This window comes from Drosophila subpulchrella, chromosome 3L, assembly GCF_014743375.2.
Source record: "Drosophila subpulchrella strain 33 F10 #4 breed RU33 chromosome 3L, RU_Dsub_v1.1 Primary Assembly, whole genome shotgun sequence".
Taxonomy (NCBI): Eukaryota; Metazoa; Arthropoda; class Insecta; order Diptera; family Drosophilidae; genus Drosophila; species Drosophila subpulchrella.
In genome coordinates, this window is record NC_050612.1 from 6,585,596 (window position 1) to 6,606,838 (window position 21,243).

The 21,243-nt window shown below is 39.3% G+C and overlaps 6 protein-coding genes across 10 annotated transcripts; 2 read left to right on the plus strand and 4 right to left on the minus strand.

Moving 5' to 3' along the window:
* Positions 1-47: 47 nt before the first annotated feature.
* On the plus strand, positions 48-3,683 carry LOC119554422 (kinesin light chain). 3 transcript variants are annotated; one of them, XM_037865313.1, is made up of 6 exons: positions 48-105; positions 1,540-2,166; positions 2,353-2,473; positions 2,540-3,019; positions 3,088-3,393; positions 3,455-3,683. In XM_037865313.1, exons 2-6 carry the CDS (start codon positions 1,565-1,567, stop codon positions 3,470-3,472), a joined length of 1,527 nt encoding a protein of 508 aa, XP_037721241.1. In that variant the 5' UTR covers positions 48-105; positions 1,540-1,564; the 3' UTR covers positions 3,473-3,683. The 3 variants fall into 3 exon arrangements, with proteins under 3 accessions (XP_037721241.1, XP_037721242.1, XP_037721240.1); XM_037865314.1 differs by having other exon boundaries at positions 79-175; XM_037865312.1 differs by lacking the exon at positions 48-105 and adding an exon at positions 1,353-1,415.
* Positions 3,684-3,720: 37 nt separating this feature from the next.
* LOC119554423 lies at positions 3,721-4,978 on the minus strand. Its single transcript, XM_037865315.1, has 4 exons — positions 4,841-4,978; positions 4,325-4,521; positions 4,019-4,274; positions 3,721-3,960 (listed from the first exon to the last, which is right to left on the minus strand). Exons 1-4 carry the CDS (start codon positions 4,899-4,901, stop codon positions 3,779-3,781), a joined length of 696 nt encoding a protein of 231 aa, XP_037721243.1. The 5' UTR covers positions 4,902-4,978; the 3' UTR covers positions 3,721-3,778.
* A 179-nt stretch (positions 4,979-5,157) lies between these two features.
* Positions 5,158-8,747, minus strand: LOC119554894 (protein ABHD18). Of its 2 annotated transcripts, none has more exons than XM_037865996.1 (7): positions 8,502-8,747; positions 7,000-7,267; positions 6,514-6,626; positions 6,309-6,447; positions 6,161-6,250; positions 5,395-6,104; positions 5,158-5,332 (listed from the first exon to the last, which is right to left on the minus strand). In XM_037865996.1, exons 1-7 carry the CDS (start codon positions 8,591-8,593, stop codon positions 5,209-5,211), a joined length of 1,536 nt encoding a protein of 511 aa, XP_037721924.1. In that variant the 5' UTR covers positions 8,594-8,747; the 3' UTR covers positions 5,158-5,208. The 2 variants fall into 2 exon arrangements, with proteins under 2 accessions (XP_037721924.1, XP_037721925.1); XM_037865997.1 differs by lacking the exon at positions 8,502-8,747 and adding an exon at positions 6,898-6,940 and having other exon boundaries at positions 7,000-7,125.
* A 973-nt stretch (positions 8,748-9,720) lies between these two features.
* LOC119553739 (tyrosine-protein phosphatase 69D) lies at positions 9,721-15,988 on the minus strand. Of its 2 annotated transcripts, none has more exons than XM_037864335.1 (12): positions 15,672-15,988; positions 14,633-14,735; positions 12,726-14,569; positions 12,424-12,669; positions 12,124-12,367; positions 11,164-12,055; positions 10,955-11,101; positions 10,788-10,898; positions 10,539-10,718; positions 10,167-10,474; positions 9,974-10,109; positions 9,721-9,917 (listed from the first exon to the last, which is right to left on the minus strand). In XM_037864335.1, the coding sequence occupies exons 1-12, from the start codon at positions 15,766-15,768 to the stop codon at positions 9,840-9,842; spliced, it is 4,386 nt and encodes a 1,461-aa protein (XP_037720263.1). In that variant the 5' UTR covers positions 15,769-15,988; the 3' UTR covers positions 9,721-9,839. The 2 variants fall into 2 exon arrangements, with proteins under 2 accessions (XP_037720263.1, XP_037720262.1); XM_037864334.1 differs by having other exon boundaries at positions 11,164-12,058.
* Positions 15,989-16,733: 745 nt separating this feature from the next.
* LOC119554771 lies at positions 16,734-19,290 on the minus strand. Its single transcript, XM_037865812.1, has 3 exons — positions 17,645-19,290; positions 17,371-17,576; positions 16,734-17,150 (listed from the first exon to the last, which is right to left on the minus strand). Exon 1 carries the CDS (start codon positions 19,161-19,163, stop codon positions 17,790-17,792), a length of 1,374 nt encoding a protein of 457 aa, XP_037721740.1. The 5' UTR covers positions 19,164-19,290; the 3' UTR covers positions 16,734-17,150; positions 17,371-17,576; positions 17,645-17,789.
* Positions 19,291-19,687: 397 nt separating this feature from the next.
* Positions 19,688-20,742, plus strand: LOC119553701 (probable small nuclear ribonucleoprotein Sm D1). The gene is made up of 2 exons (XM_037864261.1): positions 19,688-19,803; positions 20,315-20,742. The coding sequence occupies exons 1-2, from the start codon at positions 19,790-19,792 to the stop codon at positions 20,673-20,675; spliced, it is 375 nt and encodes a 124-aa protein (XP_037720189.1). The 5' UTR covers positions 19,688-19,789; the 3' UTR covers positions 20,676-20,742.
* The last annotated feature ends 501 nt before the right edge of the window (positions 20,743-21,243 follow it).

Below are 21,243 nucleotides of genomic sequence, written 5' to 3' on the forward strand. Positions count from 1 at the left end.
GCAGTGTGACCGCTGGTCGAACGGCTAAAAATACAGAATCGTAACGGAGATATCTCAACGCCCTGACTACGGTCACACTCGGTTTTATTTTAGAAGTGTTGCAGTGTAAGTTATTTTTATAAAAAATCGTTGTTAAATTGGAATTATTTAAGGAGATTGCAAAGCAATACAGCTGGTAATAAGGCAAATATTAAAAAGCAATCCAAAATAGCACCCATTAGCAAGCAAAGGGATTTTGAAAGCAAAATTCTATGCACGCACACATCAACATATGTACTGGTGCGTATGTGTGTATGTTGCAAGTAAATATAACCACGGCTGCCACTTGAAGAAAAGTTTGTGCTGGAAAATATGATCCATTTTACATAAATAATTGAGTCCGATTGGGAAAGTACCCCATCTGCATCTCGTGTGGCAAAAATAAACAGAAACTAGAGGCGCATTTGCCGACCCTACTCTTCCCTTACTAGTGACGAATGTGGAATCGAATGTCTAATGCACCGAAACTTTATGTTTATGTGTTAATGGATTAATGTACATAAAGTGACTCACTTTTTAAGAGACTGGAATAAAGTGAGCTAGGGTGTTGTAACCCTATTTGTAATATTATTACCCACTGCCAGAAGCTTTTCCGGCTGAAAAGGTCGGAAAACGTTGTTGATCTTGATAAAGAACCGAGTGATCCCGTCATATACGACTCACAATCTCTTTTTACGCAATCTACATAGATTTCCAATTCGAAAGGCGTGTGACGAAAGACTAAGATAATAGAAACACTATATAATAACAATATCTAATTGAAGACTATTGTTGTGATAATATTTTGAACAAGTCTGTTAGGGTATTAAAAGCTTCGGTCTATAAAGACATCGACTCCTTGGTGTTGATGTAAGCAGTTATTTTTTGCCATTCGTTTTTTGTTTATTGCATGACGCCAAGTAATTAACTTTCGCCCATAATTATACCTATAATAAACGATTCAATTAGGCATTAATACTTTGTATCAAAGTGACATGTTTATGTAAATTTCACCGGCTGTGTTGATAAATAATAAAATAAGTTTAAGTCCTGCAAGGACATATTCGATATAAATCGAATATATACCCACCCTTACTTTTCACTTGTAAGACTTTACAAATCGAATTGGATTTTGTAAGGAATAAATTCCAATTAGCTAAAAAAAACATTGATTTGTATTTCATTTTACTTAAACGATTTAGTTCTTTATTATTACTTTCCCAAAAGTTATCGTAAATACGAATATAATAAAGCGGCAGTTTTCGATTTACAACCCCCCTTTCTTATCGAACATGCGCACTACCAATTTTCTTTTTCATTGTATTGATTAACGCAGCTTGAATCATTTTATACACGGTTAAAATGATTGTCTCCAAAGCTATTAAATCATACAGGCTGTAAAACACATTAAATACCTAGATTAACATCTATAAGATCAGAGATCATTCATGTTATTACACTTATAGTTTTCCGAGGTTCGGTCAAGCCCTTTTTAATATGTATTTTGTATATGTTTTGCAGACAGAAAATTGAGAAAATCGGCAAAATGACGCAAATGTCGCAGGACGAAATAATAACTAATACGAAAACAGTCCTCCAAGGCCTCGAAGCCTTGCGAGTGGAGCATGTTTCGATTATGAACGGAATCGCAGAGGTCCAGAAGGACAACGAAAAATCGGACATGCTGCGGAAGAACATCGAGAACATCGAACTGGGCCTGAGTGAAGCTCAGGTGATGATGGCCCTGACATCGCATCTGCAGAACATCGAGGCCGAGAAGCAAAAGCTCAAGACACAGGTGCGCCGCCTGCACCAGGAGAACGCCTGGCTCCGCGACGAGCTGGCCAACACGCAGCAGAAGTTCCAGGCATCCGAGCAGCTGGTCGCCCAACTGGAGGAGGAGAAGAAGCACCTGGAGTTCATGGCCTCCGTGAAGAAGTACGACGAGAATCAGGAACAGGACGACACATGCGAGAAGTCGCGCACCGATCCGGTGGTGGAGCTGTTTCCGGACGAGGATAACGAGGACCGCAACAACATGTCGCCCACTCCGCCCAGCCAGTTCGCCAACCAGACTTCCGGCTACGAGATTCCAGCACGTCTGCGAACTCTGCACAATCTGGTCATTCAGTACGCATCGCAGGGCAGGTACGTTTCACCCAAAAATGTGCCTTTCCTTCCACATATTTTCTTACTTGCAATTAAGACAGAAAACTATGGTTAACAGCAAGTTCAAATTTATTTAATTTAATTTGACTTACCGACTGAAAGCTTCAACTTTTTATTTATAGCACATCTTTTAATCATTTTCATAATAATTGTATCTATATTTAGGTATGAAGTAGCCGTTCCACTCTGCAAACAAGCTTTGGAAGATCTCGAAAAGACAAGCGGCCACGACCATCCCGATGTAGCCACAATGCTGAATATTCTGGCACTCGTTTATCGTGATCAGGTACGTCTTTGCTTTGATTAACTTAATTCATACAATCGTTAATTAAAAACACTTCATGCCATTCAGAACAAGTATAAAGAGGCCGCCAATTTGCTGAACGACGCTCTGTCGATTCGAGGAAAGACTCTGGGGGAAAATCACCCAGCCGTGGCGGCCACGTTGAACAATTTGGCCGTCCTCTACGGCAAACGGGGAAAGTACAAAGATGCCGAGCCTCTTTGCAAGCGTGCCTTGGAGATCCGCGAGAAGGTCCTGGGAAAGGATCACCCCGATGTTGCTAAGCAACTCAACAACCTCGCCTTGCTGTGCCAGAATCAGGGCAAGTACGACGAGGTTGAGAAGTACTACCAGCGAGCTCTCGACATCTACGAATCAAAACTGGGTCCCGATGATCCCAATGTGGCCAAGACAAAGAACAACCTCGCTGGCTGCTATTTGAAGCAAGGAAGATACACCGAGGCCGAAATCCTTTATAAGCAGGTCTTGACGCGAGCCCACGAACGTGAGTTCGGAGCGATTGACAGCAAAAATAAGCCCATTTGGCAGGTAAGTTTTTGTATTACTTAATGCCCAAGTAAGTACTACACAGACCGCCTGCAAACCTTGACTTTCAGGTGGCCGAGGAGCGTGAGGAGCACAAATTTGATAACAGGGAGAACACACCATACGGCGAATATGGCGGTTGGCATAAGGCTGCTAAAGTGGATTCCCCCACGGTAACAACCACTCTAAAAAATCTGGGAGCACTTTACCGGCGTCAAGGCATGTTTGAAGCTGCCGAGACTCTGGAAGACTGTGCAATGAGGAGTAAAAAAGAAGCCTACGATCTAGCTAAACAAACAAAGGTCTCACAACTGCTAACTTCAAACGAAAAGCGACGATCAAAGGCAATTAAAGAGGATATGGATTTCTCCGAAGAGGTAATATCCCAAGTTATGATAGCTAGCCGCAGATTATAAACCTTACTCTTTATCGTTGCAGAAAAATGCGAAACCATGAAAATATTATTTGTTCATCGCCCACAACGGAATCTTTATGTTTATGATTGAAAGTTAACAACAAACACACACTTTATTTATTCATTCCTTAATATACATAAGCTCTCAAGCATACATTAGCAAATAAACAACGTTTTATACCTTGTTATTTCGTCAAAAAAAATATGTACCGCTTTTAATAATAAACCAAATATATTTAACTAAACTGGTGTTTTGTGTATGATGTTCCTTAATAAAAAAAACTATAAATTGCGATGGAATTCAACTTATAATTTATTAATGATAACAAACAGTAAAATAAGTTTGCTTACTCGCTATCATTGTCATTTAAAATTGAGGAAACAATTCCGGCGAACTGCTCAGCTCTGTCAAGAAATTGTTCTCGAGTAAGGCTAGTATCATTACGTAAACTTTGCGCAGTGAGAAGTAGGTTTTCAAAGTCTTTCAATTGACTATCCAACTCGTCAGAACTGATATCTTCTTTGTGTTCTGAAAATAAAATAGTTCAGATCAATTATGGTTTGTAAGAAAACGTATTTTTACTCACCAGAACCAAACTTGACATTGGACCAAACTACATTTTTCAAACCTTCTACAACTTCTTCGTAGTCCCTTTCCGGTTCATCTGAGTCACTCTCAACATTGCTTTTCAGTGTAATGATGTCAAAAAAGAAATTTGTTCGTTCTTTTATTTCGCCGAAGGACAATCCACTTTCTTCTGAAGTAGAAGACGTTAACAAAAATCCCAATTGGATCTGTTCATTTTTTGCTAACGTCTTGGGAATAGTTTCAATAAACGAAGTCTGCAAGAATCTGATTATATAAAGCTCTATTAGTTTTTAATATTACTTACATCTTTAGAGTCAAAGTAAATGATTAACGCTTCAGTTGCCTGTAAAATTTTCTCCGGCACAGTTTCAAGTTTTCCAGAAAAAGGTACTAAATTGATTGAGGTGTTGTAGTACTTGGTTTTAATAATGCATCTATAACAACTCAGTGAACACTCTGTTGAAGTAACTTCTTTGAGTTGATCCACTTCGGAGAAAATATCTGAAGAAATAAATTATATATTGGTGAGGTATGAGGAATTTATACCAACTTCTTGGTTTTTCAGATAAATAACTTATCCCTCTTTCTTTATGGGACTTTTATTGCCCAATAATGCATTTCTTAAAGTCCTTAAGGGTTATTTGGTTCTAGAAGGTTTAATTTAATTGGCAGCCTTCTGCGAACTTTGGTAAGTAAGTATTACTCACAAAATTGTAGAACTATTTTAATAAACAAAGCTGCAACAACGTGAGAATTCCCAGTCACCCAATGCAATGCATTTTAATAATTGTTGGTAACTAATCACGTAAACTATTCGTACTTTCGACTATTTCCATCGGAGGAGTGGCTCCGTAAGATAAAACCAAGACAACCGGATCCATTTTATTAAAATTTCTTTATTTGTTTCAGTCAACAAAAACAAAAAGCTATACTCGAGTGTGACCAAACCTTAACAGTGCAAAGTTCCGATTTGGCCAAAAGAAAAAGCTTAGATTTGTACTACCGAATTTGTATCGTTATTTAGTTAAAAAGATTTATAAAAGTTGGAATGTTTTTGTAAACCCACATTTTTCACTTTTTGAACACTGCTTACCCCAAAATAAAAACAGCTTTATATTTCAAAATTCTAAACTTTTGTTTTATATGGCAACATATTCTTTATTATGTTTAAATTTTACTAACTTATTATTACTGAATATTTTTGTCATACTTTTTCAACAATTGCTGGTAGGTTATATCACATTTTGGGCCTTCGCCAATGTCGCTTTCATAGACCTTCTTTGCCCTTTCAAAAGCCTCTATAATGCAGGACCTAAAAATAATTGAAATAAAAAACTATAGATTTTTAATACAACTAGGGAAGGTTGTACCCACCTAAATAGTTTCTGGTGCAGGACGTAGGCGCTCACATGACCAGCATCCAAGTATCGTACCTCTGCTCCAGGCCATATATCCTCGAGGCTGGAACATCCTTCCCGCGGCACATAGGCATCATCCTTTGCGCATACCGCAATTATCAGAGAGGTATCGAAGGGAACCGAGAAGTTCTTCAGATGGGTGCACTCGTCCATCATGCCACGCATAAACTGAAGCGCCTCCCGTTCCCACCAATTCGTCTTGGTTATATCTATTTTATCGGATTTGTTTTGCGCCGAAAGGGGGAGAATGAATTTCATGAGGTTTGTCAGCGCTGAGCCCGTCTCCTTAGAAGGTTCTTCTGTTTCGATCGCGACTTTTTGACTGAGGGTGTCCTTAATATCTATTGTCAGATTTTCTGAATCAAGTTTTGTGTTCTTCAGAGACTTGGTCAAAAATATTGAACTATCTTCTTGAGCGCATATGCCCTGTGTCTCATATTTGTCGCCACAGGTATTGCTGTTCTCATGTTCCTGGATCTTCCTCGTATCACTTATGTCTTCTTTCAGTTCTTGCAGAGATTGGTTGAAGTTTTGGATGAAACTTTGGCCAGCTGAAAACGCATCGTCTATCACCGTGACCATTTTGGATAGCCGTTCCCTATACTGTCCGTCAGAGAAGTATTGCGTTTCCAACATATCCCAGTTGATGGATTGACTCATTACTCCCTAAGAAAGGATTTAATTTGAATTTGATTGGTTTATATTATTTTTACCACACTTACAGTGGTAAAAACAGCAGAGGCGGTGGACCAGGATAGGCAAGGTACAAGTACCAACGGCTTTGGCCAGTTAGTTGCAGCGAGTGATGCCATCTTAAAAAAAGAAATAGGTTTAGAAATTAAGTAATGGTTTTCTTAAATATTAACTTACATGTCCGCCCATTGATAGTCCAGTAACGCCTAGAGGACCGAATCCATTCCTTTCACACCAATGAAAGAGAACAAGGCACTCAAGGATGAGGCACCCACCCATCACGAAGATATCAGACACATTATGCAGGTTGGATCGCCTATTTAATTATAGAAAATATTATTCACCAGAATTAAAGGAGAATCTATTTCTCAATTGGACTTACGTTTGGTCATTTGGTTTTCTTAGACCATAAAACGGATTTTCAAGTATTATGGATCCAATGTTGGCGTCCTTCAGAAGGGGTTTCGCTATAAAATTTCTTCTCCTCCAAAAGAACTGAAAAAATTTAAAATGTTACTTTGTGGATTTAAAGAACAACTAGATTTTATATCTATTGTCATAAAAATAAGGTTGAAATGGTCCCAAAGGAAGTTATTTTTATGCAGGAATCAAAAAGAGTTAAAAATATAAAGATTATCCACCAATTAAATGACTCTTAATTTCAGGGAAAACAAATAGCGAAACTAAAAGTTAAGAGAAATCTAAATTGCACCAGAAGATAAAACAAAGTGACACAACTGAAAAGTTTTTATTTTGTGGGACCCACTTTTGGCTAAATGCTGATAGGCCGATCGCCTGACATCTGGCCTCTATTGAAAGTAAACAGACATTATTCGATTTGAAGCACGGACCCATTAAAGGTACTTACATGATCACCAGTTCCGGCCAAGTGAATGCATACCGGCTTGTGCTTTTCATTTTTCCACTTGTTCGGGATCAACAATTGAAAATGCGCCTGTTGGGACTCTTTTGGAACAACTCCAGGTAAGTGTAACTCAAGAGGGGTTTTAAATTGGCCTTCTATTAGGGTGCTCTCTGCATAAATTTGTTTCTTCGTGATCTCCACCGGATAGTCTCGAGGAACGAGCTTGAAACACAATTCCCTATTCGATATTATTTTTCGGAACTGAAATACTCTGAAACAATTGTCGTAAAGCAAGGACAATTAATGAAGGTTTGGTTTATATATTAAAAAATGGGCTCTAATAATACCACTAATAAAAAAAGTAAAACTATTTTGGTATTAAAACCAATATTTTAATGAGCACTTTTTAGATAAGACATGATATGCATGATTGAACTTCAGGAATCTTTTCTAATTCTGTTTCAATTTTTAATATACAATTTCCATAAACGAAATTTTTTCTAAAGTATTGCTGCTTAAGGTAAGGAACGGAAATTTTAATTAATAAAAGCAACTGGGCAGTTAAAAAGCTTATGTACTTAATGAGAAGCGATCATTTTTCAAAAGGACCTTTTCTGTTGTAAAGTTGATTTCCCACTAACCTGTACGTGAGAATTAAAAATTGTTGTCATATCCAGTGTCCACTGGCTGAAGGGTACTGAAATGTAGATTAATAATTGCTTCGTAAAACAAAAAATAAGTCATCTACATCCCTTATAAAATTCCATGTAATGAATTGAATTATAAACCGTAACATGTACAAACCACACCTTTTTGTAAACATAGTATGATTGACCATTTAAAGATACTTTTTGAAATGATACAACAGAAAATGTTAACCTGAAGTTCAATAAATGATTTTGGTATTAGTGATTTTACATCTAATCTTAGCATTCGGTTTACAGTGATACCTGATTGGTTACAAATTTTATTTAAGAAATCATAATTACCTCTAGCCTTAATTCAACTATGGATTAATACAATAAATTTATAACAAATCAGGTATTACAGAAATATGGATGTTTTAAAAATGATATCACATAAGAATAATCCGACGTCTAGTGATAACAAGCATGCACATTCTAGCCGACGTGTATTAAGGCCATAAAGGTTGATTGCCGGTCTAATTTTTGTTGTCGAAGTTATCAATGCCATGTGAGATTAAGACTTTAGTTAATAAGTTAGAAAAGCCTTAAGTCCGCTGAAGGGGACTCCGATTAGCATTTGACTTAAGAACTTGTTAGAAACATAGGACACAGGTTGCATCAAATCTTTAACCTTTGTTCCAGCATAACTGTAACTAAATCAGATCTTTTATTTGTTACACACATGCCAATCTATTCTTTTTCTATAATTGTATAGAGCCCAACAAATAACCTAAGCCAGGTAAAAATTATAATAGTATTACGTAAAAATCTGAAGAGTACCAAATTCTTGTGATTCTCCTGTAAGAACAGAACACTCACCTGCGCAAGTTCTCCGGCTTTCCCCATCCCTTTTCGAAGAACCTCGTTATCAGCATTCGCCGGTAGAGACTATCTAGTTTACTAGGAGGCATTGCCGAACGCCGAATTTTTGTTTTCCTCGCCTAAATAATAATAAACCCGATGGAGATGGCCTATAGCACTATCGATAATTGAGTAGAAACATCCATGGTGATAAGACTTGCAATTTTAAAATGTACACAACTATTTTCGGTTTCTTGTTTTTAACAATGACTACCAATCTGAAAACTAATATAAAAATGTATATTTTTACAAATTAGTTTTGATTTTTATGTCAGGGTAGTGACACGATTTTTCATCGATTTGGAATGGTGGAATGTGGAACAATTCAAATATGCACTACCAATACTTTATAAAATCTATTTTTACTTTTTCAAAATAACGTTACTAAAATATATAAGCCTAAAATTGTATATTTAAAATTGTGATATTAGTGTTTTTCTTAATTCCAAGAACTTAGGAGAAAGGAAAGAACTATTTTGAAATCTGTGAGTTTGGGTTAGGACTCGTTTTTTTTAATCCTGTCTTTAACTACCGCACGAGATTCGGGATCCATTCTGAGGGCACTCTCATGGCCCGAAGAGCTCTTTATACTTCCGCGATAGAAAACTTAGTACCAAAGGCGTATTAGCACCTCTGTATTTACAAGAGCCCTACATGAGCAGAGTTAGAGTTCCCTTTGAATTCATGAGCCATTCGATCTGTTGAGGATTTTCTAGTGACAGTCCTATAAATATTTGGTATCATCACGGCAGCAGCTACGATCCGGCACCAGCTCATCGGCGAATGCGCTGTCTTTACTCAAAATGGATACCAGTGGCGGCGTGGGAGCCTGGTATAGATTCCCGTACCTATACGCCAGCCTCGGTCGACGTAAAGTCAGAAGAAGCTCAAAAATAAGGGTGAGGGAGATACAAAATATGATTTCACGTTTAGTCAAAAGTAATGTTTTTTAAAACACTACCATTCTATCCCATAGCGCAACGATAAAAAATGCCTTCCATTCCACTCAAGCTCATAAAAAGTACAATTCTTATTCTTAGTTTTTATTACATTGTATCTTATAAAATATGTTACTTATTTTCCTTTGGTAGTTTTATCAATACGATACGTATACACTACATTTATATTTGTATGTATATTATGTTTCGGGCAAACCTAACTCGTTAAAAAAATTACATTTGCCCTTGTAAATACTTTATTAAAAGATTTTATAAATATACAAATAATTTATCATGGCACACTATGCATTGATGTTCCAACACGTGCATTATGTACTCGTATATATACATAACTAACTTAATCCAATGTTGACTCGGCTATGTGATGTAAGTCTGAATAATTAATTATTGCGCGATGTAGGAACTCGTATTGTGCCTGAAGAGGATATATAGATTAATTTTTAATTGTAGGAAGCATTTTTAACAACTTACGTATGAGTTGATAAGTCCCGTTCGCTGAGATCGTAATTTCCTTGTTGTGGCACAGATGTCGACACACTTCTCCAATCTAAGATGCTGGACTAAAATGCACATTGCGACGAAAATTGAACTTCGGTCAGTTCCCAGGCTGAAAAATAGTGTGGATTAGTGATAAATGTAATAAAATAAAATCTTTTTTAATTACCTGCAATGAACTGTGAGTGGAGAGCGACAACCAGAATTTTTGTTGTTCTTGTAATGGTTGTATGCTTGATCTACAAGTTCGATAATGCCCCGGCAGACTTCAGGAACTTCTCCGTCCACGGTTGGCCAACCATTGTATTGAAACTGTGTGACTTTCAGCGTATCATCTATTTTGCAATTCGTGACGTAAAATTCGCGGCGAGTGTAGTACGGACAACTTTCGCTGTGCACGTATTTTACAAGTATGTGGTCATATTGGACTTCATCATCCGCCCAGTATCGCGGGCACTTTCTGGCTCCGTCTCCGATCTGTATATTAATTTAAGCAATCAGTTTAATTGAAAACCAAAAAGTAAGCTAAGACAATACTCACTTCAGAAATCATTACGAGGGTGGTAACACTCTGTTCCGAGATCATCCTCCAGAAATCGCCAATAGTGTTCTCAAGTGGATCTTGGGCAATAATAAAGGTTTCGCTGTTATCATAGCCCTCTATAAAGGATGCGTTAATGTAGGTCGAGTTATCCCGCATTGGAAGTGGTGTCAGTATAACCTAGAATTTCATCAAAACAGGCACACATGTTACACAGAATTTTCATGAAAGTAAGGCATTATTACTCACTCTGTTACGATCGTAGGGTATAACCTCTTGACTTCTGTTTTTCATATTGTTCTCCTCGTTCTCGCCCACACAACACGATTTACTTATCTCATCCGCTGTGGCCAGCAGTTTCTGAAGTAAACGATAATAAGCAAATCGCCGGAAAGTAGATATCAAATTGTACCAACCTCGAATTCCAGTTCCAATTTGCATTTACCCTCGTTGGGTTTGCGCTTCAGAGACTCAATAGCTGACGTCATGGTATCAATGCATATATCCGTGTTTCCAAAAGTTCCAGTGTCCAGTAAAGCCCGGTAAAGGAAGATGTATTGTTTCTGTAAGCGAAATACAAGGTTGAGGTTAAATAGTTCAGTGGTATTGCTCTAATTTTACTAACCAAGGATTGAACTAAAAAATTTCGTTGGTGGCGCAAATCACACACTGTGTTGTAAATGGAGACCGAGTCTTCTTCCTCCAGTTGTTGGATCAGAGAATCTAGAGCCACCAGGGTGCCGGTCCTACCGACACCAGCACTGCAGTGCACTAAAATGGGACCCCTTTGCAAGGAGTAGACGGAATTGATTTGTCGTATGAATTTGATGATGCCATGTGGATGCTCTGGTGCCATGAAGTCCTTCCACGTTAAATAGTGGTATTGTGTGATTTGTCTACGGTCCTCCTCCTCGCCCACATTGGCTTTGTTCTTAGAAACGTTCAGGGTTCGTTCAATATAATCTCCAGTCTTTCGTTCTTGTGCAAATTTCACTAAAATATCTCCGAACTGTTTTGTATCAAATACTTTTTCTGGCCAATATTTCGCACACTTGGCCTTGTTATATTCCTCCAAATTAGTAAGCATCACAATAATTTCTAGATGTTGTTCCCAAATCATTCGCCAAAAATCGTCGATGGTGCTCTCCATTGGACCCTGTGCGCAGATAAACTTCTTTCTCTCCTTGTATCCAATTACAAAGTTTGCGTTAATATAATCCGCTGTCTGTAGTCCATTTATGACAGCCAACTTAACGCGCGTTTGATCGTAGGCTTTAATGTCGGGATACCTATTTTTGCAAGCGTTCTCCTTTAAATCACTGTTTTTAGTTGTTCGATCGCTGAATCGATTGGGCAGCATCTCATATTCCCGGAGAAATCCGTAATCCGTGTCCTTATGGCGGTTCTTATAGGCGTTTTCCAAATCCAATCTGTGAATGGGGCCAGCATCGAATCCTTTGTGATTTCCGGACGTAATAAAATGACTGTGGTTGTTAGTGCGGCGACCGAACAAAGCCCTGCTTGATAGTAAAAAAGGTAATTATTAATTATTAGTTAATTAAAATATTTATCATTGAGTAGTTACCTCAAGGAATCTCTTAAAGTTAATGTGTCCTCGCCCTGCAATTCGTTTTTGGTTTTCTTGTGATGGAAAACCCACAGCACGATGAACACGAGGAAAACACCAAGTAGTACGGCTCCTGCTTTGATTCCAATATTTAGGTAGTAGTCCATATTATTTAGGGATTGAATGGGTTCCGCTTCTGTAGCTGGAGTAATTACATCAAAGTACTTGCTATATGCCATTAGCACATTATTTCTATCCCGAACTAGAGAAATGAATAATATAAATTATTATTATTACATATGTTTAAATACCACTTACCTATAATCTCTAGGAAACCAGTGTAATTGGAGTTAATATCTATCTCACCGTCGAAAACATCTCGACTAGTGTCATGGAGTGGCACATTTGGGTTGACGGAGCTTAGAATTGGATTCTCATCGCTAGTCACCGCGTTTCTTTTATCTCTCAACTTACTTTCTAAGATCTTAAGAGCATGATCTGTTAGATTAGCTCCTTGGATCAAGTTGTCTTTTTCGGGGGAATGTGGCAGTTCAGAATCAAAATCTGCAGAAATATCGAACATTGGTATACAGTTTAGGAATTAAGTTGAAGTACCTTACTTGATAGAGAACTCAATGGAGGTGGGGGTGTGGCTTCCGGCTTTCTCAGGAATGGAGTACCCTCCAAGCACTTGCGGCAAATTTCGTCATTGTCCCTGATAATATCATTGTTTTCGCTAAATCTCTGCTCATCGCCCAAAAATATTTCGGGCCTAAAGTACTTTCTACTGATCATTTCCGCTATATATGCACTACTTCTAGTGACGTTATCGCTGTGGACCTCCTGATATGTGGCGATATTTAGTTTATCCGGCTCCGGAAGTTCCTTGTTGTCGTTGTTAATCCTAACTAGATTTAATCTATAACAGCATATGGGACCGTTTCGTTCGCTGATCTTGGGTAGGTATAATTTGAGAACGTGTTTGGAGCCCAGATTAACTTTTGTCCACAGTGTTCGGCCAATGGTGTCCGGTGTGGATACGGGCATCAGACAACTTCCTGCGGCCGGTTCGCCGTTCTTCTTGTGACGTGTTATGGCGGACACCGTCACTGTGTAGTTTGTATTCGGGCTTACACTTTCGTATAGGGTCTTGTGATGGGGCTCGTCGATTCTTCGAATCTTGGGTCCCCACGTCTCCCTTTCCACAGTGCTCATGGGATTGCCCAGCAAGTGAATAAAATACGACACAACCTTGCCATTTGGCGTTTTGGGAACATCCCAGTTAATGGAGATTGAGTTGCCCCTCGTTACGTTGTCGTGATGGCAGTTGATCGTCAAATTGGTGGGCTTCGATGCCACACCGTCCATAGTTGTGCCATTTACGTTCTCGGACCACGGTCCACAGGTCTTGGTTAGATCACTGCATGCCCTTACCCTAAATTCGTAGTCTGTGGCGGTCTTAAGCTTATCAAACATATATGGCAAGTTTCGAGAATTCTGCTGGTAAATGGCCTCTTCAATCACTTTGGGCACCTCTCCCGATTCGGAGACAATCAGCTCGTAGTATTGTATATAATCAATAAGGTCCGGCGGCGGGGGATTCCATCCAATCGTTATTGTGGACGCTGTGCTGCCGGTGGTCTCGACCTTCGGTATAAATATGGGATCAAAACTGAGCGTGGTGATTCCTTGGGGATATTGGGTGGGCTGGCCATCGCCAATCGAGTTCTTTCCCGCAATACGTAAAAAATAGGTTGTGTTTGCTTTAAAATGGTCCAAAATATACGATGAATAGCTGCCGTTTATAAAGTCCTTATGGTAAGTAATAGTCGGTGTTCCGGCCTCCTGAAGGCTGACGAAGAACTTTTGAACCGGATCGTTACCATCGTTCACGGTCCAGTTTAAGTATATCTTGTTGGCCCCAACAGCCTTGGCAAAATCAATGCTAACTTGTGGCACTTCCATTACAAAAAGGCTTATCCCTTTGGAGGTAATTTCCAAACCCGTTTCGTCGAAGACGGTGCACTTGTAGGTTCCATTCTCCTTCTTGTAAACCTCGGTAAATTCCAAGGTAAAATTAAGGTGTGTATCATTCAGCTTTGAGATGGACGAAAAGGTGTCCAGGAACTCAAAGTGGCTTCCGTCTTTAAGCCATTTGAGGCTTTTACTCGTCGTCTCATTTTGCGGGAACATCTCGATCAGACAGTGAAGCACAACATCCTGTTTGATTTTTCTTTTTATCTTGTCGGCGGTACTTTGCACGACCTTAGAGGGAAGGTATGGCCTAACTTGGAATTCAGTCGAAAGATTTTGGCCCGTTTGGGTTGTGCAGGTGAAGTTTCCCGAGTCCTTAATATTAACGTCGAGAAGCGTCAGGACATTTTTATACTTGATAAAGTCTTGGCTTTCATTGTTTTCACTAACGTCGTCGTTGGATTTCAAGGGTTCAGTTCTGATTTTAAACCTGAAAATAAGGTTCAACCATATAAACAACTTAGGAGAAAATAAAAAAATATAAGATATTTACCTCGTATTGTTTTTATTAATCGTTTGATTTCCCAATTTCCAAATTACTCCTTCGTTTTCAGACGCACACTCTAAAGATAAGTTTTTTCCTATCTCTGCCCATTCTGCAATAAATAAAAAGGCATCATTTAGATATCGTATAAATATAAAATGGTGTTTCATTCGTAAACTTTTGTATTTAAATATTCAGCCCAAAATTATGTTATTTACCAACAAAATTATAAAATATAATGGTAATATTAAATTGATTTTAATTTACAGCTCTTAAATAAATATAATCTGGTTAAGGCTGTATTTAGTTGGGATCAAATACAACACATAATACTAAGCACACAGTAGCATAAACTAGAAATAAGTTGTAGCTTAAAGCAAATCACTAATCAAACTAAGTTATTTATGAATATGAATAAATATATGAATATAATTTGTAACCAATATATAATTATATGGTTCCTTGATCAGTTACAAACTTTATAATGGGTCCCAAAAGGGGGGTTGAGTGGTCAACGATGGGCGGCAAAAGCCAGACATAAAAATAAAACTCCACCCATTGCATGGCGCATAAAATTGGCGATGTAATCCAATGTAATTCCGGAATCAACACGTATTTCCTTGCACAAATATTACAAATAAATATATTTCAGATAAACCGTACGGATGTACATATGTACGCACAGACATAGGCCCGTCTGTATGTATGTGCACCGGGAAGAGTGTACATACATACGTATGGTCGACTACTTTTGTTTAGCCCCAATTGAAATCTCACCCCATCGCCGTAATCTTTGGGCGTTACCGACATAGTTCGAGTACCGCTGTATCTGAATCTCGTTAACCTGTTTAGAACTACAGCCCTTTAATTGATAAATCTAGTTATAAGCTGCTGAAAAAGATTCACTTCGCATTTGCAAAAACAAAAAGAGACACTGCAATTTGTTGACACCCACCAACCATTCTTGTATGTACGTATTTAAGCTGCATTTATGCTATACGGCCTGCGGACCATATTAAAACCAAGGAACTCCCAGGCGAAACATTACCTTGTTTCAACGTTCCCTGCACACATATCGCACAAAGGAAAATATATGCAAGGACTATATTCAATAGCATCGACATGCGTCGGCGGAGTAACGCCATGGCTAGCTTATTTCTCACTCCGAACCGGATAAATACATATGTCAAAAATTATATTCGATGTCTGTGTTCCGTAAAAAAGGTCCTCTACGTTGTATTAATGACGCGGCGAATAGGAAAACCCGAAAAAGGAGTTTTTAATAAAACCATTTAATAGACGGCAACCGCGAAGAAGTATTCATTAATCGTTATTTTTTTTTTCATTAATTTGTTGTTTCCAGTGTGACCGGTGTATTAGTGGTCCATTATACCGCCCGGCTTTAAGGAATATACTTTTTATACCACTATGGTTTTGTGAATATACCAAATATACCAATAAAAATAAATACCCTGAGTTTCCTTTCTTTATAAAATAAACTCAAAAGCCATAAACAATATATAATTTAAAGATTCCTTGCATTAGTGTCGAAAATAACATATTTTACATGGGGTTAAAGTCTAAATTAATTACATTGTGGTTCATGTCTTGGAACATGTTGACTCTCAAGTTGGCGCCTCCTCTTTAAACACCACCCACTGTAAAGATAATTTCCCAAAAACCAAAGGACTTATCATCATGATATTTTAACCAAACTTACTGTAGGTTTTTCCCAATCTGTTAATAAGGCGTGCATGTTGGTAAAACGTTCGAGCCCTATGCATTTGTATGTTGGCCCCAATTTTTGTATGAGAAAAGTCTGAGGTTGATTCACTGCTAATCGATTTTCTTAAAAACTTACGAGCTTAGCTCAATTAATTTTAAGGGAAGAAGTTTGAATTACCGTTCATATTGTTACGACGTCCATAAGGGGAGCAGTAAAAATTATGGAGATTTGATTTTTCTGAGGCAAAAAAGATGTAACGATCTAGCATATGATCACATCTGTTTTTCTCAACATTTTTGAATTTTATTTATCGATAAGTTCAAAAATAAAAATTAAGAGAAAATTTAATAATAAAAATAGCCCCCCATGCTATAAGATTCAAAGTTCCACTTTCGTTGCTTTTTCATCGATGCTAATTTGACGACATAATACATTCAATAATACAATTATATCACCAAAGTCTTTCGTTTCTACAAAATCTAGAGTTTTAAATAATTAGGTTAGGTTAGGTTAACCCGGACGGCCCTCACGGGGCCACGCATAGGCCAATATGGCCCTTAGTTGTTCGGTTGATGTGTATGAACCTTGTGATTAGTTAGAGGTTTTTATGTCCACAAGGATCGAGGTGTTTTTGGCGAAGGCAAGAAGTTTGCCTGGTTTCCTGCTGGAGGCGTCTCCTAGTGATGCCAGTACTGGGGCACCGAGGTATCTTCTTCTTGCTCGTGAAAGAGCCGGGCAATTGCATAAAGATGTTCCAGGGTTTCGATAGCCCCCGATTCATTGCATTTTCTGCAGGTGCGGCTGTTGGGAACGCAATAGATTTTTAAAATCATACCTGAACTGAATATACCTATGGTCTGAGAAGGATGGTGTTTTTAGGACTCTCCATTCAGAGACCAAAGTACTCTGTCCCTTTACAAGCGTTATATCTAGCACGTTTGACGAGGTAGGAAGGTGTGTTCCTCCCTCACGTTTGCTACATATAAGTTAGTAGATAGAATTAAGTCTAAGAGTGACCCACCTCTGTCGTTGATGTCAGAGCTTCCCCACACGCTGTGCTGTGCATTGGCATCTGCACCAATGAGGACTTCGTCATCCTTCGAGCGGAATTCCACCAAGGTGCTCAGTTCGTCTGGTGGCGCCGGTCTGTCGTGTGCCATGTAGCAGGAGGCTACCAAGAAGCGCTACTCCTCGCTTTATAGCATCACAGTAGTCAAGTCATCAGAGCTGTAATGAGGCATAAGGTTAGCATGGATACCCTTCAGCACAAGTACGGCTCTTCTTTTCCTGCTTACCGTTGGTGAGTAGAATGTATTGTAGTTTGAGGACCTTAGTCCGGCCACGATATTGCCCGAGGCAATCCATGGCTCTTGAACCATGGCTATGTCGACGGGTCCTTGCTCCAGGGCAATCAGGAGCTCCGCCGACGCGAGTATTCTTTTATGGAGATTGACCTGCAGCACCCTCAGTGTCATGGGTGGCTGGCTTATCTCCGCTCGACGGGTTGGCTATAACAGTCAGGTCACCGTCCTCTTCTTCCTCCGAGTCGTCTACCGCATGGTCCTGGGCGGCATCCACGACGGCTTCCAGACCTAGGTCCTTCTCCACCTCGCCTGCCTGCAGGATGTGTGCGCCTTTGTCGTCGGGGTGGCGTTTCCTAAGACGGAGGTAGACACTACCCATGCCCCACGCCATCTTCCCGAATCTTGGGTACAGCAGATCTTCCGCCTCCTTGTTGATTTGGAGAACCACACTTTGGCCCCCCTCATTGGGTAGTGGGCTGTCCATGTGCAGAATCTTCCAATTCGCCGTTGGGACGTCAGGATTCTGCCGTTGAAGCAGCTTTAGCGCCCGAACCCCTTGGATTGCGATGGGGAAGAGCACTTTCGCCTTCGGTATGGATGGGATTAATTCCCTGTCCACCACCTCTAGCTTGGCCCCCTCCCACAACGCCTCCAGTTGGCAGACCGTTTGCGTCAGCCACTTCCTGGTCGGATCGTCGTTGCACTTCAGGATTTTGACACCGTTAAACCACCCTGCACCATCGAATGTGGGCATGGGGGCTGTGGGTGCCTCTTCTATCCGTGCAAAGAGAGACTCAACGAGTCGCGCATGGACGATCTTCCAGCGCGCCTCCGAAATCTTCCCATTCTCGTCGTCCCTGTCAATGAGTGCCACGATCAGGTGTCGGTTGCCTACATCACTGACCTTGGCCTTCCTTGCTACTTTGGGTGGCGGAGGGCATGCCTCCTTGGGCCCGCGTTTCCGCTTGCTCACCGGAATGTCCTTGGCGGCACTCTCGTGTGAGCGTTGTCTCTTGTTGGCAAGCATCTCCTCCACCTTGTTAGCAAATCCACCCGTCGACGCCATCGCGGGTTTGCTTGCGAAGTGCAGCCTTCCTTCCTCAATCCTTTGCTCTGCCCAGGCTAGCCTTTCCTTCTCCTCCTGGGAGAGGGCCGCTTTGTCCTGGAGCCGGCTCTTGATCTTGAGGGCTGCCTTGTATTGCGCCTTAGCCTTCATCCCCTCGCTTGAACGCTTCGGTCCTTCCCTACGCGGGGATTTTGAACCTGGTTCAGGCAAGCGGGCATGGCTTGTTTCGGCATCGTGTAGCACGCTCTCCGAGCACAAGTCTACTTCGACTACGGCACCCGTGCGGCTCAACTTAGCCTGAGACGTGGAAGTAGCATTACCACTGAGACGACCTGCTCCCGTCATCCCAGGGGTTCGACCGCTGGCGACACGCAGAGAGGATGGCTCCTCCCCGTGCCCGCCGATGGTAGCAGTCGTATTTCCCATCGACGTTTGGGCTGCCATCCCAGCCCTGATTTTATCCTTCTCGCCGTCCGTACTGGTTTGTTTTAGGGGAACCACCCACCTAAACTTAAATAATTTAAGTATTGAGTTTTATTTTTGTTCCAGTTCCGTTCTGCATGCTATATATTTGCATTCGTCAGCGTTGCTACCTTAGCATTCGATATATTGTGGAAATATATGTTTAAAAATATCGTAGCAATGATATATAATTTATTAAAAATAGCAACAAGTTAAAATATATCGAGTAATTTTTGACATTGTTTTAGTTCAATTAATTTTTTGGTTATAATTTTTATAAGGAAAAAAATAAACAAAAGGAGTTTTAATACTCAATTTTAAAACTTTTAAACACGTATGTGACTTAAAGACTTAAATTACTAACAAAACTACCATGAAGTGTCCGTTTCTTTCTCTCACTATATATTATAAAATATCAAATATATATTTTTATAAAATACAGACACTCGATATATCAGGTATTAAAAATATCACGATGTAAATATTTATTTTTATTCAAAATATATCGATATTTTGATATATTCATCCCTACACAAAATCCCAAGTAACTAGCCGGCATTGTTTGTGCGCGTTTTTTTGCAGAAAATCATTGGAAAACAAATAAAAACATGAAATTAGTAAGGTATGCTATGTGTTAATTACTTACTGCATCGACGATTCTGTTAGAAACCGTGTGCTTGAGAGTTTCATTCAGTTTTTGGTATGTGCAAATATGCACACATGTACGCGTGTAGAAGCGATGCTGCCATTTGTTGTATTTGTACACAATATTTACAGTAGCCATGAATTTGATATTAAAATAATATTAGTCTTCCATTATGATATTCATTTGTCGTTATTTTGTCTTGTGAGAAGTATACGAACTTTACAAGAGAAGATTTGTAAAGAATTTAGTAAATTATTCCAGAGTACTCCTGTTTCTAACCGCACAATAAGATACATTAACTCTTTTTATACAGTACATCAGCTTATAGGACTCAGTTCTGAGATTTGTATTTAATGTGAACTGTAAGGGTTCCTTTTCATATTCAAAGAGTCATAAAGTTGTTTGATGAAATATATTGGATCTTTGTTCGAGGATCACTGGTGTTTGTTGAATATAATATTAATATATGGTTTTCTGTATCCTGTAGATTCCTGATGAAACTAAGTCATGAGACTGTGACCATCGAACTGAAGAACGGCACCCAGATCCACGGCACCATCACCGGCGTGGATGTGGCCATGAACACTCACCTGAAGAGCGTGCGCATGACGATCAAGAACCGGGACCCCGTCCACCTGGAGACCCTGAGCATTCGCGGCAACAACATCAGATACTTCATACTGCCGGACAGCCTGCCGCTGGAGACGCTCCTCATAGACGACACCCCGAAGTCGAAGACAAAAAAGAAGGACAGCGGCCGGGTTGGAAATCGCGGCAGGGGCAGAGGCGCCCGCGGACGGGGCGGACCGAGGGGTCGCGGAAGGGGCCGAGCTTCGGGCCGACGTTAATCTTTGTAACTGCTACACCTAATAAACAATATTCGATAAATATAGAATAAAATATTCTTTGGATAAATTTATCTTGTATACATTTACAGTGGTCGGCATAAGTATTTTGACAAAATAAAAGTTAAGTATACTCATAACTTGAATTTACTTCTTGTAAACTATAGGCATCAATGGAAAGGTAATTTCAATGCCGTTTGAATGATACAATACATTTCTTTACCCATTCAGTACTTATTGAAAAGGACGAATTTGTGTAAATCAACTTTGAAATTTAAAAAAAAAACTTTTTTCCTCGTCTTGAAAACTTAAATTTTTTGATGCAAAAAGTTTCTTCAAACAAAAACAATAGTAACTGCAAAAAGAATTTTTCAAAAATCATTTTTCTTATATTTTTTATGAATTTTTGAAAATGCTTAAAAACAGGCATTTGAGCCATATTTTTGTCTTTTTCATACAAATTTTTTCCGACATTGTCACTTTCAAAAAATCATAAAAAATATAAGCAAAATGATATTTGAAAAATTCTTTTTGCAGTTACTATTATTTTTGTTTGAAGAAACTTTTTGCA

Bases quoted from the DNA above. Each gene is read 5' to 3' on its own strand.
- LOC119554422 (XM_037865312.1), top strand. From the start codon at position 1,381: ATGATTGTCTCCAAAGCTATTAAATCATACAGGCT. The intron at 2,167-2,352 runs GTACGTTTCACC...ATCTATATTTAG, and splicing joins CAGTACGCATCGCAGGGCAG to GTATGAAGTAGCCGTTCCAC. The intron at 2,474-2,539 runs GTACGTCTTTGC...CATGCCATTCAG, and splicing joins CACTCGTTTATCGTGATCAG to AACAAGTATAAAGAGGCCGC.
- LOC119554423 (XM_037865315.1), bottom strand. From the start codon at position 4,901: ATGGATCCGGTTGTCTTGGTTTTATCTTACGGAGCCACTCCTCCGATG. The intron at 4,522-4,840 runs GTACGAATAGTT...TTATTTCTTCAG, and splicing joins TCCGATGGAAATAGTCGAAA to ATATTTTCTCCGAAGTGGAT. The intron at 4,275-4,324 runs GTAAGTAATATT...AGATTCTTGCAG, and splicing joins TTTACTTTGACTCTAAAGAT to ACTTCGTTTATTGAAACTAT.
- LOC119554894 (XM_037865996.1), bottom strand. From the start codon at position 8,593: ATGCCTCCTAGTAAACTAGATAGTCTCTACCGGCGAATGCTGATAACG. The intron at 6,627-6,999 runs GTAAGTACCTTT...AAATTTTTTCAG, and splicing joins TGGCCGGAACTGGTGATCAT to TTCTTTTGGAGGAGAAGAAA. The intron at 6,448-6,513 runs GTAAGTCCAATT...ATAATTAAATAG, and splicing joins AGAAAACCAAATGACCAAAC to GCGATCCAACCTGCATAATG.
- LOC119553739 (XM_037864334.1), bottom strand. From the start codon at position 15,768: ATGGCGTTACTCCGCCGACGCATGTCGATGCTATTGAATATAGTCCTT. The intron at 14,736-15,671 runs GTAATGTTTCGC...TATTTATTGCAG, and splicing joins GCAGGGAACGTTGAAACAAG to AATGGGCAGAGATAGGAAAA. The intron at 12,059-12,123 runs GTAACTACTCAA...TTTACTATCAAG, and splicing joins ACTTTAAGAGATTCCTTGAG to CAGGGCTTTGTTCGGTCGCC.
- LOC119554771 (XM_037865812.1), bottom strand. From the start codon at position 19,163: ATGGCAGCCCAAACGTCGATGGGAAATACGACTGCTACCATCGGCGGG.